General features: G+C 38.8%; 1 protein-coding gene across 30 annotated transcripts in view; it reads right to left on the reverse strand.

Annotated features, from left to right (window-relative positions):
- Positions 1–17,453, reverse strand: part of ANK3 (ankyrin 3) — an 818,082-nt gene that overhangs the window by 235,101 nt on the left and 565,528 nt on the right. For all 30 annotated transcript variants that reach the window (XM_089683172.1, XM_089683174.1, XM_089683180.1 and 27 more), the window contains 3 exons: positions 11,188–11,286; positions 3,802–3,900; positions 2,692–2,877 (listed from right to left, as the gene is read on the reverse strand). In XM_089683172.1, coding sequence (XP_089539298.1) covers positions 2,692–2,877; positions 3,802–3,900; positions 11,188–11,286 — 384 coding nt within the window. The remainder of the gene's footprint in view (positions 1–2,691; positions 2,878–3,801; positions 3,901–11,187; positions 11,287–17,453) is intronic.

Consider the following 17,453-nt stretch of genomic DNA (forward strand, 5'->3'; position numbering starts at 1 on the left):
TCTCTTTCCACAAACCTCCTTTCTTAGCCTTTTCTCTGCATTTCCAGCATTTGATTTACTAAACAATATCACTGAAATGCAACAGCATATGCAACAAACTGTTACACTGGAATTTACAGACCCTAATAATCATTTTCCATGTGGTGGCACTTCAGACGAAATCTAAGTCTGGCAATACAAAAAATAAAGAAAAATGAAGGATTTCTAGGCTGAGTAATATAGAGGATTTCTAAATATAGTCCTGAACCGCATATACTAAAATTCAGCATGGGCACATGAAAAGCATATACTATATATTCCACATAAAGAGCCTGATTTACAAAAGGATTTAAGAAAATTCACACAATAAATTGTGTAAATATTCCCTTCAATTTTCCAATCATACGCAAATGAAATAAAGAAACAGAATCTGTTTTTCAAATGATTGGATAATTGAAGTCATTCTTCATACATTTTACAATTGGAACACTTTCAAAGACTTTAGTATAGCATCAATAATGAGCGCTATACAGTGCTAGATAAGATTAGATAAATTTCTATTTTCATTTAGGTTGCAATTTAAGCAAAGGATTGATAGGTCTTGACCCTTTAAATAACATTAACATAACTGCAAAAGCTAAATGGAGTTGTAGGAACATTTAAATAAACCCCCAAGATCCTTTTTATAAAGATATGCATTTTCATGGCCTACATGGGTGCATGTACAGTGGGGATCGAAAGTTTGGGCACCCCAGATAAAAATTTGTATTAATGTGCATAAAGAAGCCAAGGAAAGATGGAAAAATCTCCAAAAAGGCATCAAATTACAGATTAGACATTCTTATAATATGTCAACAAAAGTTAGATTTTATTTCCATCATTTACACTTTCAAAATAACAGAAAACAAAAAAATGGCGTCTGCAAAAGTTTGGGCACCCTGCAGAATTTATAGCATGCACTGCCCCCTTTGCAAAGCTGAGACCTGCCAGTGTCATGGATTGTTCTCAATCATGGTCTGAGAAGACCAGGTTATGTCAATCTCAAAGGTTTTAAATGCCCAGACTCATCTGACCTTGCCCCAACAATCAGCACCATGGGTTCTTCTAAGCAGTTGTCTAGAAAACTGAAACTGAAAATAGTTGACGCTCACAAAGCTGGAGAAGGCTATAAGAAGATAGCAAAGCGTTTTCAGATGTCAATATCCTCTGTTCGGAATGTAATTAAGAAATGGCAGTCATCAGGAACAGTGGAAGTTAAAGCAAGATCTGGAAGACCAAGAAAAATATCAGACAGAACAGCTCGCAGGATTGTGAGAAAAACAATTCAAAACCCACGTTTGACTGCACGATCCCTCCAGAAAGATCTGTCAAACACTGGAGTTGTGGTACACTATTCCACTATAAAGAGATACTTGTACAAATATGGTCTTCATGGAAGAGTCATCAGAAGAAAACCTCTTCTACGTCCCCACCACAAAAATCATAGTTTGAACTTTGCAAATGAACATATAGACAAGCCTGATGCATTTTGGAAACAAGTTCTGTGGACCGATGAGGTTAAAATTGAACTTTTTGGCCGGAATGAGCAAAGGTACGTTTGGAGAAGAAGGGGCACAGAATTTAATAAAAAGAACCTCTGTCCAACTGTTAAGCATGGGGTTGGATCAATCATGCTTTGGGGTTGTGTTGCAGCCAGTGGCACAGGGAACATCTCACGAGTAGAAGGAAAAATGGATTCAATAAAATTTCAGCAAATTTTGGATGGTAACTTGATGCCATCTGTGAAAAAGCTGAAGTTAAAGAGAGGATGGCTTCTACAAATGGATAATGATCCTAAACACACCTTGAAATCCACGGGGGATTACATCAAGATGGGTAAACTGAAGGTTTTGCTATGGCCTTCACAATCTCCTGACCTCAACATAATTGAAAATCTATGGATAGACCTTAAAAGAGCAGTGCGTAACAGACAGCCCAGAAATCTCAAAGAACTGGAAGACTTTTGTAAAGAAGAATGGGCAAGGATACCTCAAACAAGAATTGAAAGACTCTTGGCTGGCTACAAAAAGCGTTTACAAGCTGTGATACTTGCCAAAGGGGGCAGTACAAGATATTAACTCTGCAGGGTGCCCAAACGTTTGCAGACGCCATTTTTTTGTTTTCTGTTATTTTGAAAGTGTAAATGATGGAAATAAAATCTAACTTTTGTTGACATATTATAAGAATGTCTAATCTGTAATTTGATGCCTTTTGGAGATTGTTCCATCTTTCCTTGGCTTCTTTATGCACATTAATACAAATTTTTAGCTGGGGTGCCCAAACTTTCGATCCCCACTGTATATGTGCACAATAACATAATAGGAAAAAAAAAAGGAAAGAAGAGGGAGACCACTCTAGATTTGTTTTTCTATATAATTCAGTAGAAGTCTTATGTGAAGCTACCCTGTGCTGTATATGTGTTCTCTGTTAGAAAATTATTGCATCATAGCAGTGCATACATTCATATGAGCTAGTTTTACTGGCGCATGCTCAGCTTAGAGGTAGATAAAACAAACTTTAAATGGCAAAAAGAAAAAAAAAATGTGCTCAAAAAAAGGATAAAAAAAACTGTATATGGGGGGTTGAAGCAAAGGCAGAGACATTTAGAATTGAAGAAAGGTTTGCAATGCATTTAAGTATATGCCTTGCTAAATCCATGTCCCATTCACAAACCTTGGATTCCACATCGGCATTGTGGTCATTTTGCAGGAGAAGAGCGGCAGCTTTTGTGTCATCTTTCCTGGCAGCGATGTGGAGTGCTGGAAGGCGAACCTTTCCTTTTGTGTCATTTTCCAGAAGTAGAGACACCACTTGGTCATGGCCCTGCTGTAAAGCGACTGCCAGAGGTGTAAAGCCATCCTGTTAATATAACAAGAAACAAAGTCCTGGATTTAAAATCCTCCTAAAACCATACAAGAAATCCTAAGAGAACCTAACCATTAATACTGTAAGTACAGGGTTTGCTGCATTAAAGATGTACTGTACTGTGGAAGTTGCACTCACAAAAGGCATGCAGGGGACCAATTACATTTACCAGTATTACCTGTAGGCTGCCTGCTAATATTTTTACTAAAGGCAAATACAGTAGACTGTTCACTTTGCAAGGCATGTTTCCCTGGAGCTTGGTGAATGAGCTGAAGCTCTACTTCCATCATTTAATCATGAGCAAGCAAAAACACTGTTTATTTTCCTTGCATGTGATTCAGTATTCTTTGCAAAGTGAAGCTTTACCTCATTTACTAAGCTGGAGCACTTGTAATTGCAGAGTGCAACTGCACTTTGCAGAGTGCGCAGTCTATTTGCCTTTAGTAAATCAACCTCACATTTTTCTGAGTACTGCTTACACATTTTTAAATGTTAACTACAACATAGCAAATCTTAACTTTTTAAAATTGGGTCCACTTTAAGATTTGTGCACAATGAACTCGCTATAATTTGCTGTGCAATAACTCTGACTTGAGAGCGAACAATTCGTATTCTATCCCAGAGAGCTTGGTATTGCTATAATCACCTTTCACCCAACATAATATATAATGGTAACAGGTTAGCTATCATTGTTGGAGATGATTTTTGCCCACAGACAGTAGTAAGCAACAGTGAGCCAATACTAGCGGTTTCCGCACTCCTCACTTTATCAAAAGTTGTCAACTCAGTCACAACAATATGGCAAACACTTTTTTGCACAGCTATAATGTTTTGACTGCATGCAAACCTGCACAATCATGTATTCATGGATCGTCCATCGAATGTTTGTGACTTTCTCCAATAATAATTGTAACTCACCTCTGTAGCAAGACTCTGACTTGCCCCATTGTCCAGCAAAAACTTCACAACCTCTAAGTGGTTCTCCTGTGCAGCCATATATAGTGGCGTAAAGCCATTCTGAAAGTGGAGACAATACATACATGAGCAGTTTAAAAGAGATATGTGCTTCTATATATTATTATATACATTAACAAGTGAAAACCAGGTGACAGAAGCATAATTTTCTAAGTAATGCAAATAGCAATGTGCAAAGTGCAGCCAACTAAAGCCATCCTTCATCATTCTAGCTACTATAATCCAATAAAGCCGAAATCTACAGAATATGGTTGTTATGAACCATTATATACTAGATTTTTTGTCATAAAAGCAGACATTGCCTAGGAAAGAAAGGACTATAGTTGTTATTATTGTTAACATTCTGAAAACACTAGTTCCCTGGCAGTTACTCCAGCCCTCTGGCTTCAGTGTTTTGAGTCACATGAACTAGTATGCAAATCAGAAACATCAAAGAGAAATGAGAAGTCCATATATGCATATTTGTTCCAGAGATCAGTGACAAATTATTTAAGCAAGAGGATTGACATGACAGCAAAACTAAAATTTTCAGAAGGAGAGATCATCAGGGGCAGCCTTTCCTCTCTGTAGGTCTCCTTTATAGGCATTCTATATTTAAAGCATAAAAAACATGCATCTATGTCAGCAAGCTAGATCCAAAATGTGAGTATTCAATAAGGCTTGACAAAACCAGCATAGAGTATTTATTCTGTCTCATACACATCCAATATTCCGTATCAATAAAAAATTGCCCTGTAGTATCCCTTAAAGGCTGGTGCACACAGGCCAAATACTGGCCGGTATTGGTCAGTTCAACAGAAACTGGCTGGCATTCAGCCCATGTGTACAGCAGCCTGTCTGTCAGAAGTCGGTCTAACAACCGGCTCTTATCAAGCGGGCATGCTGGAAAACTAGCATCCAATCAACGCTTGCAACCAATGACTGTGAGCGCTGATCAGTGTGTTCTGGCTTTTTGGGTAGTCCCCCTGTCAGAATACAATGTCTCAGAAGGAGGAATGCCTGCATCAACATTGCTACTGTTGATTCAGCAATCTGTCAGAATGCTATGTAGACACCTGACATCCTCCTTATCAACTGATGTCATCTGCTGTTTCAGCACTGACGGTGCCCAGTGTTGTAATGCAGCACAATCAAAATCTGTGGCTTTGTGTAACAAAAGGCAGGCTTGATCCATCCACTGGCCTGTGCTCAATTTTTAGGCTATTGGGACAATTTTGGGGATTTTTGCTAAGGCACCCCTGAAGAACCCTTAATCCTCATCAGCCGTAATTATAAAGGTGTTATGAATGCAGCAGCATCCAGGGAAAGCTGGATAGAAAAACTGGAATATCTAAAAATCCGCCCCACATGCGCTCAGAGTGCACACTAGAATGTGTGTAAGTAGTGGATTCATACTATTGCTAGGTCATGTCTTTTCTGGACAGATGTATACATCTTTATCTGTGAATCTTCAATGGGTTCAGATCCTGAGCACATACCATTTACAGTATGTTTGGTTGAATTCTAATGATTCTTAGGAGATCAGGATGTGAATGCTTTTCCCTGCTTGCTCCTAGATACTGCATGAGTAGACCATAAGGCCATTTGGGATCATGAGCAGAATTCCCCCGTTCACATTATCGCATAGCGGGAATGAGTGTTCCTGCTATGCGATTTTGACTAGTGATTCTGTGTGTCATATAGGGCAGCCGATTTGCTTGAAGGGGCTGCTCCATACGTGCCTGTAACCTGAAAAGAAGCTCCTGCTCCTTTTGACAAGCTTCACATGCTTTGTAAAGGCATGCCGCTTGATTCTGTCAAGAATTGCATTGCATTATCCATTGAAGGTTAATGGCACCCAAATGCGTGCAACGTGTTGTACTGTGATTGCCATGTGATTTGGGATCCCAAGCATAATCGCAACAATTCTACCTGCAAACCTAAACTGTGAGATGTGAACATGGCCTTATGATTGGAAAACATTAAACCATGTAAACACATGGCAGCTTGTAGTGGACTTGGTTTAGCCCATTCATTTGCACACGTTTTATAACTCTTTAGGTTTACTTTTTAATTATCAGCAAATTATATCTAAAGTAATGCTACTGGGCCAAGAAGTTACCTTATCTGGTCAAGAATAGGTGCAAATAAAAGGCATCTTCACCCCTTTTCCCAACATGCTCTGTGTTCACGGACAGCTACCACTGCAGATCACGTTACATTATATAAAAAACCCTCTTTTTTTGCAGAGTAAAGATGCAATTGTTACCTAAGCATTTCAAAGGCAGTATTTTTGGATAGTCTTTTGGAAAGCAAGATGTGTCTTCATAATTAGGGAAAGGATGCTGAAACACAGGGGGGTGCCAGAGAAGCAGCTTTGTACTGATATGTGAGAGTATAAAACACCCACTGATGCTTTGCTTTCATATGCTGCCATCTATTACATAGACTTCAGCCATCACCCATTTTAATTCTGCTCCTGCTAACTACCAGTTTCTTCCATGCCTTGCTTCATTTTTCACTAATCTTCTGTAAAACTGAGATGTTAAGACTATGTTCCTCGTTTTCAAAACTGACCAACTGTACTAAAATGTCTCTAATTCTTGTTACATGTTAGATGTACATTTTTAATATCTAAAGCCGGCCATACATGGGTCGAATTCCAAAAGAGTTTTCTTTCGAAAACATTTTCTGAGACTTTGCGTTCGAATTTTGCACCATTAGTGGGCCTCAGCAATGCCCGAGTGACCATCGAATTTGAGAGATCGGGCATGTTGAAACTTTTTGGGAAAACAAACTAATTTCTAATCCATGATGAGAGAATTGTGCGAGAAAAGTAACTGAAAAAAAAATGAGCGTGAGCTGTGACCTGGAAATAGAAAAAAAGTGTTGACCACGAAAATTATTTTCTGTAGCAACATGAGGTGAAATGAAAGGCTTAGCTGGTCGAATCTCGTGATCAATGGTGGCACCATCAGATTACAAAATGCACAAAGTTTCTGATTTTCTAAAGAAAATTTGTTCGGAATTCAACCCATGTATGCCCTGCATAACCTGAATCAAGCAGTGTTCAGGGTGTTTTACCAGCCTCAGCGTAACACCTCTAAATGTTTAAGCTTGGCAAACACGTTACAATCTGACTGAACAAGCTCTTTTAGATCTATCAATAACTATGTTGTGCAATGGCCTGCCTGATTACATCCAAGTTGATTGGATAGTTGAGTTAGATTGTAATGAGTATGGTTAACTTAAGACATGTTCCTCTATAGATGTTTTGTACTTGGAAAAACAGCGTGATTATCTGTGCATATGGAAAAACTGATGCTCCTGGGAATCAATGGCCTTTTTAGCATACGTTAAGGGGTGCTGCTTAAGACATGCCAAGGGCAGGAGCAGACTGAGCGGAAACTGCCCCCTGGGCCACTCTGATACCCCATAAAAAGGCTGCACTGCTTTCACCGCAGACATGCCTAAATACTTCCTGATGAAGTGGAGTAAAAGGTCCCTGCTGGTGTCCTACAGAGTGTGGGATGAGGACGAAAACAGAGTGCTGGTCACCCCCCTTCCCCTGGCATGGATGGTGTACTCTCTGTCCCAGTAGAGGCTGACTGCATGCCCCACTGGAGGATCTCCTCCCCTGGTCAGCCCAGATTGAGCCACCATGGCTCCAACCTGCAGCCCCACAGCTGCCTTCTGCCAGCCAGTTTGGGAACTGACAGCCAGTTTTGGGTCGGTGCAGAAGGCTCTGTCCAGCTCGCCCCACCCCGTGAGCAGAAAATACTGGAGCAGCTCTTCAGCCTGGGATGGGGGTCAGGAGGAGGCAAGGAAGAGGGAGAGAGGGAGGGGGTCTGAGTCTCTGCATCATGGTCCCCTTGGATGTACTTGCCCCCTGGGCCAAAAGTTGCAAGTCCGCACCTGGCTGAGGGCAACCCAATGCAAGTAGGGCTTGAATAGTCTTTGAGAGAACCATCAAAAGGAGCCCTAAAAGACAGAGGTGATATCCAAAGCAACAACCAGGATGCACTACAAAATGTCAGGTAAAATCTGAGTAGTTCCTATGGACAACATGCACACTTTTACAGTAGCATTTACATCTCATATACACAGAGCATTTTTGCAGCCACTTTTAGGAGCATCAGGCATTTATTTTTTACTGCTTCCAAATGCCCCTCCATGTTATCCTATGTGTCCATGCATACATAGACCTTTAGAAGCTTTTAATGACAGGGGCTTTTAGAGGCAGAAAAAAAATGCCAGTGTGTCCAGCAGCAGCGTTTGGGCAGAAAAAACACTTGATGCTACTAAAAGCTGCTAAACGCGCCTAAATGCTAGGCACATTTAGCACTTGAGCATTAGCTCATTTCCATGGTTAGAATACATTTTTTATTCTGGCCAATGAAATGAATTAATGCCCAAGAGCTTAACACCTGTAAAAGCTCCTAAAAGCTTGTAAAAGCTTTAGACACTTGTACAAGTGTCAGGCATTTTTTCTGCAAAAACACTGCTGGTTTTTAGGAGAGTTAAATAATTGTCCTGTGTGCATGAGGCCCAAAAGTCATTGTGCAGTTGGTCGTGGTGATATACAGTGGGGATCGAAAGTTTGGGCACCTCAGCTAAAAATTTGTATTAATGTGCATAAAGAAGCCAAGGAAAGATGGAAAAATCTCCAAAAGGCATCAAATTACAGATTAGACATTCTTATAATATGTCAACAAAAGTTAGATTTTATTTCCATCATTTACACTTTCACAATAACAGAAAACAAAAAAATGGCATCTGCAAACGTTTGGGCACCCTGCAGAGTTAATATCTTGTACTGCCCCCTTTGGCAAGTATCACAGCTTGTAAACGCTTTTTGTAGCCAGCCAAGAGTCTTTCAATTCTTGTTTGAGGTATCTTTGCCCATTCTTCCTTACAAAAGTCTTCCAGTTCTTTGAGATTTCTGGGCTGTCTGTCACGCACTGCTCTTTTAAGGTCTATCCATAGATTTTCAATTATGTTGAGGTCAGGAGATTGTGAAGGCCATGGCAAAACCTTCAGTTTACGCCTCTTGATGTAATCCCCCGTGGATTTCGAGGTGTGTTTAGGATCATTATCCATTTGTAGAAGCCATCCTCTCTTTAACTTCAGCTTTTTCACAGATGGCATCAAGTTACCATCCAAAATTTGCTGAAATTTTATTGGATCCATTTTTCCTTCTACTCGTGAGATGTTCCCTGTGCCACTGGCTGTAACACAACCCCAAAGCATGATTGATCCAACCCCATGCTTAACAGTTGGACAGAGGTTCTTTTCATTAAATTCTGTGCCCCTTCTTCTCCAAACGTACCTTTGCTCATTCCGGCCGAAAAGTTAAATTTTAACCTCATCGGTCCACAGAACTTGTTTCCAAAATGCATCAGGCTTGTCTATATGTTCATTTGCAAAGTTCAAACTATGATTTTTGTGGTGAGGACGTAGAAGAGGTTTTCTTCTGATGACTCTTCCATGAAGACCATATTTGTACAAGTATCTCTTTATAGTGGAATAGTGTACCACAACTCCAGTGTCTGCCAGATCTTTCTGGAGGGATCGTGCAGTCAAACGTGGGTTTTGAATTGTTTTTCTCACAATCCTGTGAGCTGTTCTGTCTGATATTTTTCTTGGTCTTCTAGATCTTGCTTTAACTTCCACTCTTCCTGATGACTGCCATTTCTTAATTACATTCCGAACAGAGGATATTGACATCTGAAAACGCTTTGCTATCTTCTTATAGCCTTCTCCAGCTTTGTGAGCGTCAACTATTTTCAGTTTCAGTTTTCTAGACAACTGCTTAGAAGAACCCATGGTGCTGATTGTTGGGGCAAGGTCAGATGAGTCTGGGCATTTAAAACCTTTGAGATTGACATAACCTGGTCTTCCCAGACCATGATTGAGAACAATCCATGACACTGGCAGGTCTCAGCTTTGCAAAGGGGGCAGTGCATGCTATAAATTCTGCAGGGTGCCCAAACTTTTGCAGACGCCATTTTTTTGTTTTCTGTTATTTTGAAAGTGTAAATGATGGAAATAAAATCTAACTTTTGTTGACATATTATAAGAATGTCTAATCTGTAAGTTGATGCCTTTTGGAGATTTTTCCATCTTTCCTTGGCTTCTTTATGCACATTAATACAAATTTGTAGCTGGGGTGCCCAAACTTTCGACCCCCACTGTATGCATTGGTTTGTGTTGTTCAACACTATTCTTTGTTTAAGAAAAAAAAAACTTGGCTTTTTATACCTTTTACTAGAAAACCAGAAAGAGAAATCAGGCAGACTGTACACTCTTCTCATTATCTATTCTGGCCATGTAACAATGCAGTTTGCACAACTATACAGAAGATACATAGGTACAAGCTCAGAATTCATCTGTGCATAACTTGCCATGCCAGGCTCAGCTGCATGAATCTGTCATTGTAGCAGCGTTTTACTGCTTGTTTCTGTGCATGGCCCCTTCTACACAGCATGCAATAATCAGAACTTCAATCACAAAAACTATCAGTTAAGAAGGGGAGTAGAATGACTTCAAATAACAAATCTATATCAATCGAGGTAGTAGAATAGACCAGACAAGTGAGACTGAAAATGAATATTTACATATATAGCTCACACACTAAATGCTTGGAAGTCCAATTCTGACACCAATGTCCCCTCTGCAATTTGCTTCAATGCAATAAAAATGCTGACATGAATCATCTTTATTGTTTATTTTATAGAATGCCAGCTTCTAATTATAATCTTACATTATTTAACAAGACTGTCTTATCAAAGTATGCTTTTAGATTCTGATAATATAAGTTAGACATGTATTAAGTATAAGAGTGTCACTTCATTGGGCATTGTTTGGCTAGATTTGAGTTTTAGCCCCGGTTCACACTGTTTGCGATATCAAAGTGGTGCTTGGTCCCATTCAAAGACCTACTTCAAAGTAGTGTTGATATAGACACGGGTGCGATTCCAGTGCCTTATAGTCTATGAGAGTTAAATCACACTGAAAAGTAATGTTGGAACTATTTTTTCAAATCGTACTCCTGGAAATTGCACCTATTAAGATAGTGCCAAAGAAATACATTAGATGCGACTTCAGGTGCACTTTGTACATGCATGTTGCACTTGAAGTCGCAGTAGTGTGAACCAGGGCTTAATCCCCTTCCACTTACAGGTTCGGAGTGGAATTGTAACCTCTCTACCAACAATAATTCTACCACAGTATGTGGCTTTAGTTACATAGTTTTAGCTGGAGTTGGGCTTTAAGAACTTGTTTTGATGTTTAAACCTATGATTAGTTTACACATTTGTGCATATAAGGGCAGATTTATACTATATTTACCTGAGACTGTGCATTAACATTAGCGCCATTTGTTACCAAAACTTTCACTACTTCTGCTTGTCCTGCTAAGGATGCTATGTGAAGAGCAGTGTTGCCTTTCTGCAAAAGAAAACACAAAATGCATTTGTTATTACCGATAAAGTCCATTTTCTTTATCATAAGACCAAGAAAAAAAGAAATTGTCATAAAGGACACATCAAACTTCCATCCTTCATAAATCTTCAAAATAATTTCTTAAAAGAAACAAGTCTACATAAATTGTAATAGGTCTTACAGTATTCACAAGACTGCTTGCTCTCCAACAACTACAAAGCTCCACATGTATCATTAGTGCAGGTCACAACTAACACTGACTATTCTACTCTTAGTAAGGTATAGACCAGGGGCGGATTGACCATTTGGAAACTCAGGCACTGCCCGAGGGCCCGGGGTCAGTAGGGGGCCCCATGAGATGCCCCTGGTACTTTTTTCATAAGCTTTTCTGAGTTTGGGCAAGGACACAGGGGCCCCATGAACCCCTATTGCCCGGGGGCCCCATGAGTTGTCAGTCCGCCCCTGGTATAGACACTGAAGAATCTACACATCTACGAACAGCAAAGGTAACATGAGTGACAGCTAGTTATATTGGTCCCAATCACTACAGAAACTGAAACCCTACCATCCAGATACTCCGAGTCCTGCAACTTTGCAGAACTATAGGGGTTATTTACTAAAACTGGAGAGAGTGCAAAATCTGATGCAATAGAAATCCTGGTACATAGAAACCAATCAGCTTCCACGTTTTTTATGCCAAAGCTTAATTGAACAAGCTGAAGTTAGAAGCTGATTGGCCATGCACAGCTGCAACAGTTTTAGTAAATAACCCCCGCTATATTATTAAACAAGTACCATAGCAGAAAGGTGGTAGACATATCAGAAAATTTGCCTAATGTAGTTGCTATGGTCCCACCCAGGGGCGGACTGACCATTTGGAAACTCGGGCACTGCCCGAGGGCCCGGGGTCAGTAGGGGGCCCCATGAGATGCCCTTGGTACCTTTTTCATAGGCTGTTTTGAGTTTGGGCAAGGGCACAGGGGCCCCATGATCCCCTATTGCCCGGGGGCCCCATGAGTTGTCAGTCCGCCCCTGGTCCCACCACTAAAGTAGGCCAACCAACAGACTTAATACATATAAATCAGCACACATATATATATAAAATCCTCAAGAATCCCTTAAAGTCATATCAATATCCTTCCCCTGAAGTACTAATAAAATATATATTCATTGACTTAAACCCAAAAACCCACAATTATAGTGAAATGATCAAAACCCAAAGAGATTACCCAAAAAATAAAAAATATCAAATATATATAAAAGAACAAAAATAAATAAAGTCCCAATATGCAAAGTGTCCAAATAATGTGTCCAAACAAAGATCAATTTCTTGATAGGAAGACGCTTCCTACTCCACTGAAGAAGATGCAAATCAATCACAGGTGCTCTTCAAATACCTCAAAAAACAAAATCTCAACATAGTATATTACCTTTTAAATCCCAGAACTAAAGTGCCACACGTGTATCATGCAAAAAAAACACTCCAGTGTCACAGCACTCATGAGAGAGAGAAAAAAAAAAAAAATTAAAATTTTAAATATCACTGCAAACTATATATAAAGTGCATAATTACCCTAAAACAAACAAATTCCAGTTTGTAATCAACCACATATGTACAGAGTGTCCTTAGATTGGTATCCTCTTGTTCCTCAGGACCTCACAAACAGACCAGGAATCAGTATGTGAATTATAATCATATATAAAATTTATTGTAGCCACTTACATATAAAAACGATAAGATCAGCAAGACAGCATCAAACTCCTCATCCCCAGTATACGATCCCCTTTCCGTGTGTAGAGGGTCTCCCGATCACCAGGTAATTCCCCCTTGCTACTCCTATCCAGCACTATCACTTTGTAGCTCTGGGGGACACCTGAAGTGCACCGTTACTCTCCAGACCTCCAACACACAGGGATTCCAGAATCCAAAATGGCTGCCGCAGCACTTCCGGGAACGTCACGTGCCCTGGACGCGTTTCGTCTCTTCTGGACTTTGTCAACAAGGATACGGACATAAGGTTCCAGTTCTTTAAGTACCCACTCCTAACCTGGCGGAAATACCTCAGCGGCCATCTTACAAAGTGGAAAATTGAGATGAATGACTACCACAGCTGATATACCATGCTAGATAGTCATCCCCACCCCATAGCTCTCATCCCTAAGTTAACCTCAAGCCATACTTCAGTCCCAAGGATAATTAAACCACCTGCAGCCATTTTGGAAACTGAAAGAACAATTTTAAATAACCATAAGGTCGGGGGTAACACCACCCCTTCACCATTGATTACAAAAATCTACAAATAATAAAATCATTCACAAAAATTATAAAATATTAAAGAATATAAGAAGTACATGCTAAAAAATCTAAATTAAAATAAAAATAAAATAAAATGAAAATAAAAAATAAAAAAAAAATAAAAAAAATTAAAAAATTTATTAAAAAAAAAAAAATTAAATTAAAATTACAAATCAGAAATAAAACAATTTAAATCCAAATCAATATTAAGACCCCTAGGTTTCAAGGTATTAAGTTTAAAGATCCAAAAAGTTTCATTACGGGATATTTCCTGTACTTTATTACATCCCCTCCAATGAGTATCAAGAATATCAATACCACAAAAACTCAGAACACTAGGATCCGAATTGTGAAAATCACGGAAATGCTTTGAAACACTATGTTCCTTCCTTCCTTTTTTTATGTTCCCCACATGTTCTTTAAGTCGAATTTTAAGATCTCTTTTCGTTCTACCCACGTATTGGATTTTACAGGGACATTCCAACAAGTAGGTGACATACTTCATATTGCATGTTATAAACTTCTTGATCATAAACTCCTCCCCCGTAACTGTAGATTTAAACGTGGAGATCTTTTTCACTTTAATACCAGTCGTTTTACATATCCTACACTTCCTACATGGGAAGAAACCTGTTAATCCAAACATCCGTGATTTTCTAGGGGGGGAGATAATCCCTTTTACTAATAGGCCCCTCAAGTTATCACTTTTTCTATATATAAACGAAGGTTTCTCAGGTAGCGTCTTGGCTAGAATATCATCTTTGTGTAACATCGGCCAATATTTTCCAATGACATTCTCCACTTCCCTATACTGGAAACTAAATTTGGAGATAAAAGCATATTCCATTGAACTTTTCCCCTCCCTCCTTTTTTTCTTAATATTTTTCTTCTCCTTCCCATCTCCTAAATACTTTCTACTTACTGCATATCTCATCTTCTCTAGAGAATCCTGATCATACCCTTTAGCAACAAAACGTTCCTAAATATATTCTGACTGTACAATATAGTCTTCCAATCTTGTGCAGTTTCTCATAATACGAATAAATTAGCCCTTAGGAATCCCTTGAATCCACAAAGGATGGTGACAACTACTAGTCGGGATAAATCCATTCTTGTCGGTATCCTTAAAGAACGTTTTGAAGCATAATCTATTCTCATACTTGAAAACATGTAAATCCAAAAAATTGGCCCATTCCGTACTACTACTAGTGGTGAAACTCAATCCCAATTTGTTATTATAAATATTTTCCAAAAAGATCTCAAAGTCAGATTTATCTCCTTCCCACACTATCAAGATGTCATCAATATAGCGCCTCCAGACTTTTAGACCCATCCAATTTTTGCCAAAAATCTCAGACTCCTCCCACTTGGCCAAAAAAAATATTGGCCAAGCTGGGAGCGAATTTGGCACCCATTGCCACGCCCTTTTGTTGGATGTAAAATTCCCCCTTATACCAAAAGTAATTATTACTCATACTAAAATCTAGAAGCTGTATAATGAGTTTACGCTGTTTTCTATGGAGCTCCGAATGGTTCTGTAAACCCCATTTTATGGCCTTAAGGCCATCTTCATGCTTTATATTGGTATACAGGGAATTAACATCAATAGTGGATAATATTGTATCTTTAGTTACTTTCATTCCTTCCAATAAATTTATTACATCCTGACTGTCTTTCAGGTATGAGGGCATTTGTTTTACAATGGGTTGCAAATAGAAGTCAACATATTGTCCTATTCTAGAATGTACCGAACCTATCCCATTAATAATGGGTCTACCTGGGGGATTGGTGATACTTTTATGTATCTTAGGAAGAAAATACATAAATGGAATACAACAATATGATGGAACTAGAAATTTTGCTTCTTTTTCATTGAGAATGAGATTTTCTCTGGCAGTGTTAATTAACTTTTTTAAGATCTTTCGTTTTGTTGCTAAAGGGTATGATCAGGATTCTCTAGAGAAGATGAGATATGCAGTAAGTAGAAAGTATTTAGGAGATGGGAAGGAGAAGAGAAATATTAAGAAAAAAAGGAGGAAGGGGAAAAGTTCAATGGAATATGCTTTTATCTCCAAATTTAGTTGCCAGTATAGGGAAGTGGAGAATGTCATTGGAAAATATTGGCCGATGTTACACAAAGATGATATTCTAGCCAAGACGCTACCTGAGAAACCTTCGTTTATATATAGAAAAAGTGATAACTTGAGGGGCCTATTAGTAAAAGGGATTATCTCCCCCCCTAGAAAATCACGGATGTTTGGATTAACAGGTTTCTTCCCATGTAGGAAGTGTAGGATATGTAAAACGACTGGTATTAAAGTGAAAAAGATCTCCACGTTTAAATCTACAGTTACGGGGGAGGAGTTTATGATCAAGAAGTTTATAACATGCAATATGAAGTATGTCACCTACTTGTTGGAATGTCCCTGTAAAATCCAATACGTGGGTAGAACGAAAAGAGATCTTAAAATTCGACTTAAAGAACATGTGGGGAACATAAAAAAAGGAAGGAAGGAACATAGTGTTTCAAAGCATTTCCGTGATTTTCACAATTCGGATCCTAGTGTTCTGAGTTTTTGTGGTATTGATATTCTTAATACTCATTGGAGGGGATGTAATAAAGTACAGGAAATATCCCGTAATGAAACTTTTTGGATCTTTAAACTTAATACCTTGAAACCTAGGGGTCTTAATATTGATTTGGATTTAAATTGTTTTATTTCTGATTTGTAATTTTAATTTAATTTTTTTTTTTTTTTTAATAAATTTCTTTTAATTTTTTGATTTTTTTTTTATTTTTTTATTTTCATTTTATTTTATTTTTATTTTTATTTAGATTTTTTAGCATGTACTTCTTATATTCTTTAATATTTTATAATTTTTGTGAATGATTTTATTATTTGTAGATTTTTGTAATCAATGGTGAAGGGGTGGTGTTACCCCCGACCTTATGGTTATTTAAAATTGTTCTTTCAGTTTCCAAAATGGCTGCAGGTGGTTTAATTATCCTTGGGACTGAAGTATGGCTTGAGGTTAACTTAGGGATGAGAGCTATGGGGTGGGGATGACTATCTAGCATGGTATATCAGCTGTGGTAGTCATTCATCTCAATTTTCCACTTTGTAAGATGGCCGCTGAGGTATTTCCGCCAGGTTAGGAGTGGGTACTTAAAGAACTGGAACCTTATGTCCGTATCCTTGTTGACAAAGTCCAGAAGAGACGAAACGCGTCCAGGGCACGTGACGTTCCCGGAAGTGCTGCGGCAGCCATTTTGGATTCTGGAATCCCTGTGTGTTGGAGGTCTGGAGAGTAACGGTGCACTTCAGGTGTCCCCCAGAGCTACAAAGTGATAGTGCTGGATAGGAGTAGCAAGGGGGAATTACCTGGTGATCGGGAGACCCTCTACACACGGAAAGGGGATCGCATACTGGGCATGAGGAGTTGGATGCTGTCTTGCTGATCTTATCGTTTTTATATGTAAGTGGCTACAATAAATTTTATATATGATTATAATTCACATACTGATTCCTGGTCTGTTTGTGAGGTCCTGAGGAACAAGAGGATACCAATCTAAGGACACTCTGTACATATGTGGTTGATTACAAACTGGAATTTGTTTGTTTTAGGGTAATTATGCACTTTATATATAGTTTGCAGTGATATTTAAAATTTTAATTTTTTTTTTTTCTCTCACATGAGTGCTGTGACACTGGAGTGTTTTTTTTTGCATGATACACGTGTGGCACTTTAGTTCTGGGATTTAAAAGGTAATATACTATGTTGAGATTTTGTTTTTTGAGGTATTTGAAGAGCACCTGTGATTGATTTGCATCTTCTTCAGTGGAGTAGGAAGCGTCTTCCTATCAAGAAATTGATC

Source organism: Staurois parvus, unplaced genomic scaffold (genome assembly GCF_062004578.1).
Source record: "Staurois parvus isolate SC_StPar_1 unplaced genomic scaffold, SC_StPar_1.0 ptg000303l, whole genome shotgun sequence".
NCBI lineage: Eukaryota > Metazoa > Chordata > Amphibia > Anura > Ranidae > Staurois > Staurois parvus.